Source organism: Primulina tabacum, chromosome 6 (genome assembly GCF_025594145.1).
Source record: "Primulina tabacum isolate GXHZ01 chromosome 6, ASM2559414v2, whole genome shotgun sequence".
Classification (NCBI taxonomy): domain Eukaryota; kingdom Viridiplantae; phylum Streptophyta; class Magnoliopsida; order Lamiales; family Gesneriaceae; genus Primulina; species Primulina tabacum.
The window spans coordinates 38,328,204-38,335,693 of NC_134555.1; the positions used below are offsets into that span (position 1 = coordinate 38,328,204).

Genomic DNA, 7,490 nt, shown 5'->3' on the forward strand with positions numbered 1-7,490 from the left:
ATGAAGAAGTCGCACATATTGCAGTTGAAGTTTATTGGTGTTCATTGATGTCTTGGATCTCCAGACACATGTTGCGGTTGATATTTATTGTCTTTATGGACTTGTCTTGTATATCTTCCTAGTTTCTTTGAATGTCTCGAGGAATTTGTTTAATATTGATAATCATTGGTTTTGAAATTAAAAGAAAATGAATTTTTTTATATATAGTTTCGGTATAATGATATGATACCGATACCGTACTGACTTTTCGTTATACCGACTTTCGGTATACCAAAAAGTCGGTAAGATAACGATATCATTTTTCTCATACCGACATTTTCGGTACGGTATACACTATCCAAAATTTCGGTACGGTATACCGTACTGACCATCTCTAAGTATGTACACTATATAGATACGACCCAATGACATATTGGTCAAAAAATATAAAATTTATTTTATTTTACGAAAACATGATCGATCTATTAAAATATATTTATAATATAAAAATTGAAAATCTTGCATAGTCTTATCATTTTAGACAATATACTTTTTTAAGTGTAACAACACATACTTGTATATATATTAAAAAAATTATAAATAAAAGCAAATAAAAAAACAAAGGTAAATTGGAATTACGGCATAAATGAATCAGAATAGAAAACGTGAAGTATATAATTAGCACATTGAAAATTTGAATGACGAAAACGATAATATATGAAAATAATAAGTACAAAATAAAGAATTATCCATATTTTATTTAAATATAATAACAAGGGTTTCGATAAAATTAAAATAGACCATAAAAAAAATGTGACCGAAGAAGGAAAGAAATACCAAAAAAAACCCATCCAACTTCAACTACTAACACTCAGATGTCATAAACTGACTTTATCAAAAGCAGAAGTGAAAAAACAAAAAACACAAAGACAATTGACTTCTCCCAGAAAGAAAACAGAAACAAACAATAAAATTTGATGTTGGTATACAATCTAAAACACGGGTAAATGTTTTTTGTACACCCCATTTGGGGCAACCTACAAAAGATCAAACAATCAAATTACAGATGCAATTCATCCTAGTGAAGTTGATCGAAGTTGTTCGATGTGGGGTGTGGGCTGTAGAAAGCCCGAGAAAGGCCTTTGCCGGCAAATTTAAGCCTCGTCATCCTCATCATCTTTACCCGAATCTCCATCTCCAGACTCAGTAGCCTCCTCGTCTTCATCATCAGACATGTTATTTATGACTTCGGTAATTATCTCTTTAACTTCTAATTTCCTATGTATCAGGTCTATCCCAAACTGCTTTCCTGAATTTATTCACACCTCAATGAGTTAAAAAAAATGAGCTTAAGGTTATGGTGGTCTTCATGTAGTAAAAAGGAATTATTTTAGGGACGTCCTACCAAGTAGTTTGAGAATATCAGATAATGTTGCCTGCATTTAAAAAATAAATGGAATATGTAAATAAGACAACGGAAATTAGCAAAAACACATGAAAAATGGGAGGGGAAAAACTTACAGTATTGAAATCAACTTCCTTGAGTATGTCCTCTACAGCTGCGTGCAATTCCTCTCTGCTGGGCTCTTTCTTGGCGCTTTTCCTACTTTTCCGTTTACCTATTCCCGAGAAAACCAAAAAAATAAAGCATTAAACTGCAGGCAATGCTTAAACAATTCAAACAAGGCACTTGTGATAATCTAAAAAAACATGAAAATCAAGCAGAATCAAGATAGCATTAAAACTTGGGCTGTTGCCCTATATTAAAGATCGCATTAAAACTTGGGCTGTTCTCTCAATTATTTGTATCATAGGAAGCATGCAATTGATAATTAACTGCCCACCAATATATCAACAATAGAAGTCCTTGCGTTTGAACAGAAAACACGAGCCCTGCATCAGTAAAGAGTTTCTTCTCACGGTTTTTAAGCATTATTACAAAAAATTGTTTTGTAAATGAAGTTAAAAAAATAACCTTGATCCTTTTCAACATCTTTTGTAGAAGACTTGGTCGAGTTTTTCTTCCTCGAGGATTTATCCTTCGTGGGTGTAGTGCCATCACTCTTTTCAAATTGTTGTTTCTTACTCGAGGCCAGGGGCATCTTTCGTTCTACACCTTTTTTCGATTTTGAACTGGAAGGTTTTTTGGTCAATTTATCAGGGGTGCTAGAGGCTTTAGCAGAGGTTCCTTTGCTGACAGACCTGGTTTTCTCCCCAGTTTTATTTCCAGCATCCTTTTTTGCACTTTTCTTCGAAGAACAGTTATCAATGGCCTTAGAACTTTTGGGCTCATCTTGCCCGTCCTCTGTTTCATCCTCTGAGTCGATCTCTTCCGGGTCACTTTTTACTCCAACGGTAGTACTGTCATCATCCTGATCATCTTCGGTCTGTGAAGATTCACTTCTGGCATTGACTTCATCTTTGGCTGAATGCTTTCGCTTCTTCCCGGATCCAGAGTCCAATTTTGGCTTCTACGTTTCAGAAAAGAGCAGTTACAACAAAAACAAATAAAAGAAAATCGTCGAAGAGACAATACTTTCGAAAGTTGCATGCATGAACTTAATCGAGAATGATGTTGTTTGAGTAAGATCTGCATTATTGTTATTTGATTTTGCTAGCCTAGACATGCTGCAACAGTGGGACAAACTGCAGATTCATATTTGATAAATGCATATGTCAATACAAGCATGTGATTGATTGCAATTTTTCAAATGGGAAGCAATCCTTTCACTAACCCCCCACCCCGAAAAAAATAATAATAATAACCCCAATAATATAAAAATAAAGAAATAAATTAAAGGCAGCATGGCAAACGAAAGTCTTTCTACTGAGGAAAGTGAATTGAAGTTGTAAACAGAATTGCATACATGAAATATTGCCAACTGTTTGGGATCATTTAAAAATGACTTGAAAACTGAAATGTTGGGAAAGCAGAAGCAGCGCAGTAACAACTGCAGAAACTGAAGTGAAATTTCCTAATGTCCACTGGGAACAAATAAAAATAGTAGATTTTCACAAAACTAAATTTTAAAACTACTCTCGAACCTTCCATAAATGAAAGGAACAAACTGCGGAAAAAATTTTTGATCAGCCCATAGTCCTCACAAACTTGTCATACAGCGCAAAAAAAAAGGGAAACCAACAGACAAGATATGAAGGTGGGCTCAAGCAGGTAATTGAATCTTTCGAAGGAAACCACTTAATCATTCAACCATATAAGACTATCAATTGAATTCTAAAGCATATGCAGAGTAGATTTAAAAGAAAAGTAACCTTTCTAGATCTTCCGGAGGCCACATCAGCAGAATTTGAGGTTTTACTTGCTGATTCCTTAATCTTCCGCTTCTTGTTCTTCAGAGATCAAGAAGAAAGAAAGAAGGAATATATCACATAATTGCTCCATGGAATGCCTTAAATAATAAACACAAAAAACCAGATGGATTATTGACCTTATCCTTGTCAGCAAGTAAAGTATCTGTCGTAGCATGGGGAGATTCCAAGAATTCTAATAATTTTACAGAGAGTTCTTCCTGGAAAACATAACTAAATAATGAGAATGATGCAGATTTTCTGGATTGCCCGATGGAAGAAGCTATATGACTCAACCTTCTTTACTGTAGCTTTGTTGACTGGAATATTAAGGACATCACAAAAATCAAACAATTTTTCTTTCACACATTTGTCGAGCTTCTCCTTAACTTTAGCCCTTTGTTTTTCCTGCTAAACACATCCAGTAAATAATTAAAGTGGAACTGATCATTTATGTTACATTCCCAAAACATGAACTAGACCAACCCAATAAAAATTTGAAAAATAGTCAGTCCATTTGTATTTGACTTATGCTTCAGTATTAGTCAACATGATTACTTTAAAAATACAAAAAATTGTTAATGCCCGTTAGCAAAAATTTAAAGGCCTATAACATGTTTTATTCAACAAAATTAAGCCTTGATATGAGATGGATAAAAAGTGAGTTGCAACAACCAATCACCCAAACCCCAAAACAGGAGAGGAAAATCAATAGAAGAACACCATACCTCATCCTCGACCCATACAAATCCAGAAAAGAGGCTTATACGTTTCTTCACAGTTAGCACCTGAGCTAAACGTGCAATTATCAGACACCAAAATACTGAAGAAATTAACTAAGCAAGTGGTAACATGGAAAAAATGAAATAAAATGATGGGATAACAAAAAGAAAAACTTCAGTTAAGAGTAAAACCTTTGCTTTTTTGCCAAAAAGAATGGTGTGAAGAAGCTGAAGATTCTCATCGCCTTTTCTCTTAGACAACTTAAAAGCCACTGGGTGAACATCATAAAACCAGATTGAAAAGTAGACAGATTATATTAAAATAGGAAGTCTGAAAAAAAAACACTTCATCAGAGAAGAGATAAGCGGACATATGACACCAGACACCAATAATGCATAGCATAAATTCTACGCATCCATACCAATTGTACATATCCAATCCTAGTAAACTCGTTTTAACGAATAGAGCGGATGAACAGTGTTCATCAACAGAACACATCAAATTGCTCATGTATAAGTGATCATTCACCAACAAGATAGCTTCACATCTTCACCAAGTGGAGTAATCCTGGTACAACTCTCGAACAACTGATGGTACAATGGAATGATGGATCAAAAATTATAGGATGACACAGCAGTAAAGGATGTATTTACATTGAATGGAGTCAGATATCCATATATATAAGACTATTACTTCAAAGCTATACTATAGCACTGCATGAATTTCAGAACGGAAAACTGGATGTTTCTCTATTTAATACATATATCCACATAAAGTTGCAACAAAAGGCATAAACTCATTGACTCTCCTTCCAGAAAACCTAACGCGATAATCTAAAGTGAAAGACACACCGATCAATCAAACAATCATCATAAACGAAAACGCAGCATTAAACAATGACAAAGTTAAACCAAATCTTTTGGATACTTCGTAGATTTATCACCTCTAAGAAGCTTCTTACCAGAAGGTAAAAAATAAATTCAGGGGGAAATAGGATCATACCGTTTGGGATATCCTTAAGCAGTGAACCTCGGCCCTGTTATAGAAGAGTAAAAAGAGAAAGTACCAGTAAGAAATACCAAAAGAACACCCTCCCTCTAAAAAAGATAAAAAGGTGGAAAAAATAAATGTGCAAGTGCGCAATACATCATAATTCCTTGCAATGACACAAAATAACGAAAGATAAGCAACAAAAAGGAACCATTTCCCTCAACAGAGTATATTTTCAATTTCACAGGAAAAAACAAATCATTCTGTAAAAGATACCGATTGTGACATATTACATAATACATACAAAGGCAGGAAAATCAAGGAGATAGATCATCAATGAATTATGTGATTAAAATTACATGTATTATCTATGGTCTACTGAAACCAGCAATTAGATGAAAATAATTTTAGATGCAAATAATTAAAATATTTCTTTCATCCCCAAAATTCAATCAAATCTAGAAATCAAGTTGCACCTCTAACCAGTTTAAACTTGCTCACTGCAATGAGGATGTAAAACACAGATTTGATTTGCAGCAACCAGAGCAGGAAGGAGAGTGAAAAGCCAAGATAGGTGGAGACAGATGAAGTAGGATTGTGAAACAGGTCTTTTCAAACCTCAAACGCACTAGTTCTTTCAGGCATTCTAAATCCTTCTTAAGAAATAAAGAACATCAAAATTTTAGATTAATTACCAAGAAATGATAGCATGAATCTAATCTTAAGTCTTTTTCATCTACCTCTGTTCATAAAATTCAACAGAACAGTAATATATTACGCTCTCATTCTAGAATCAATACACATTGTTTGCAATATATATCGACCCACGAACTAGAAGAAGGGAATCTTGTTTTCTTTAATATGATTTTACCCACAAAGCTCAAGCAACTCGTATAACGCCACCAAATTTCATACTAACATACATAGGATGCATCTGGTTTGAAATTCATATTATATTCCATCATTACCCATGTCAAATCATGATTAGATCAACTTGGCCTTTCGGCATAAATTTATATTCATTTTCCATCTCATATATTTCACTCTTCACCCCATAACAAGAATCCAACATAAAATATTTAAATCAAAACTCCTATTCAAAATTCTCCTTTCTCCATTAAATTAAACCTACAAAGTATCCACCAAAACATGAATGCTTCTACTCTTCAGTAATGATAATGGCGTGGAGCTTATAAATGGTACCTTCTCGATTGCCATGGGCTTGGTAACAGGAGTGCCCCTTGCAGTTGCATTCACCGTAAATCTTTCAACTGTTTTCCTCTCCCTGCTAGGCCTCTCAATCCCAGGCGTCCTTGGCGATGCTAATTCTGCCTTGTCACCTCCTCGCTTCACTTTCTTTGAACCTTTCTTCTCTTTTCCTCCCCCTTCATCATCTTCTTCCTCGGCTCTTCCCTCTTCTTCCTTCACATTACCCTTCTCTTCTACATTTTCCTCAACCTTTTCAATTCCACCTTCTTTCTCTCGACTCTGCTCCTTTACTCCCTCCTCTTCCGCTTCTACTTTACCATCTTGTTCCACCGCATCATTCGTCTTGCCACCTTCAACTAAATCATTATCCTCCTCTTGATTCTTGCTCTCTTCCGTTTCTTCCTTTACAGAAGCCATGGATTCACAAAGGGTTTTAAGAACACCCTAAAACCCTAGAAAACGCCAACGCCTACGGTACCGTGAAAGAGCTGAAAGAACCTAGGGCTGGTTTTTCGGGTGCAATTGAGAGCCAATTAGGTTTTTATTGAATGAAATTTGGATCAAAACGTTGTTTTCCAATTAATAATGAGTATTTTCAGTTAGAAAAAATATGCATCTTTACCTTTATTGTTTGAAGTGTGGCTAATCAGGTTGATATATAATATTGCACTTATCAGAATTTACAGCTTAGAAATAAATACTTGTATGGAGATAATTGCGTGAAATATTCCTGTGAAATTCTCGTTGAGCTGACGGCTCTCTGAGTAACGGACTTGAGCATTTCATCTTTTTCGCATTCAATATAGGATTAACTGACTTAATTAAATCGAAAAAATTGTGAGAAACTTTAATTTGCAGTAGAAAAAGAGAATTTTTGGGAATCAATTGCCTAAGATGTTGAACAACTTCAAATTCTCATTGGGTTAATATTATTACAAATTGCGATATTAGTTCAACATCTTAGCCGATACATCCCAAAAATAATATTCTTCTACTACAAATCAAAGTTTCCCACAATTTTTTGATTTAATTGTAATCATATATTGAACACGAAAAAAAGAATAAAAACACGGAAAAAAATTTGATGGTATTTGGCATTATTTTCTCATGGAGACATGGGTCTGTATCCTGAAAAATATAACATAGAGAATCAAATACTTAATATGCTATAGAGAAAGATATTAATTTAACGAGAATTTTCACATAGGTATTGGCACAATTTTCTTATTAACAGAGGGACTGAAATGCTCAAATATGTTATACAAGATAATATTATCTCA

The 7,490-nt window shown here is 34.4% G+C and overlaps 1 protein-coding gene across 4 annotated transcripts; it reads right to left on the reverse strand.

Moving 5' to 3' along the window:
* Nucleotides 1-912: 912 nt before the first annotated feature.
* Nucleotides 913-6,775, reverse strand: LOC142549384 (DEK domain-containing chromatin-associated protein 1-like). Of its 4 annotated transcripts, none has more exons than XM_075658307.1 (11): nucleotides 6,205-6,772; nucleotides 5,014-5,047; nucleotides 4,203-4,282; nucleotides 4,017-4,076; nucleotides 3,586-3,699; nucleotides 3,429-3,509; nucleotides 3,253-3,330; nucleotides 1,955-2,450; nucleotides 1,501-1,598; nucleotides 1,385-1,415; nucleotides 913-1,288 (listed from the first exon to the last, which is right to left on the reverse strand). In XM_075658307.1, exons 1-11 carry the CDS (start codon nucleotides 6,625-6,627, stop codon nucleotides 1,134-1,136), a joined length of 1,650 nt encoding a protein of 549 aa, XP_075514422.1. In that variant the 5' UTR covers nucleotides 6,628-6,772; the 3' UTR covers nucleotides 913-1,133. The 4 variants fall into 4 exon arrangements, 3 of the variants coding, with proteins under 3 accessions (XP_075514422.1, XP_075514423.1, XP_075514424.1); XM_075658308.1 differs by having other exon boundaries at nucleotides 3,586-3,696; nucleotides 6,205-6,771; XR_012821202.1 differs by lacking the exon at nucleotides 913-1,288 and adding an exon at nucleotides 1,824-1,872 and having other exon boundaries at nucleotides 1,384-1,415; nucleotides 6,205-6,774.
* Between the last annotated feature and the right edge of the window lie 715 nt (nucleotides 6,776-7,490).

Bases quoted from the DNA above. Each gene is read 5' to 3' on its own strand.
- LOC142549384 (XM_075658307.1), bottom strand. From the start codon at position 6,627: ATGGCTTCTGTAAAGGAAGAAACGGAAGAGAGCAAGAATCAAGAGGAG. The intron at 4,077-4,202 runs GTTTTACTCTTA...CGTTTAGCTCAG, and splicing joins TTTTTGGCAAAAAAGCAAAG to GTGCTAACTGTGAAGAAACG. The intron at 1,599-1,954 runs GTTATTTTTTTA...TCTCGGGAATAG, and splicing joins AGATGTTGAAAAGGATCAAG to GTAAACGGAAAAGTAGGAAA.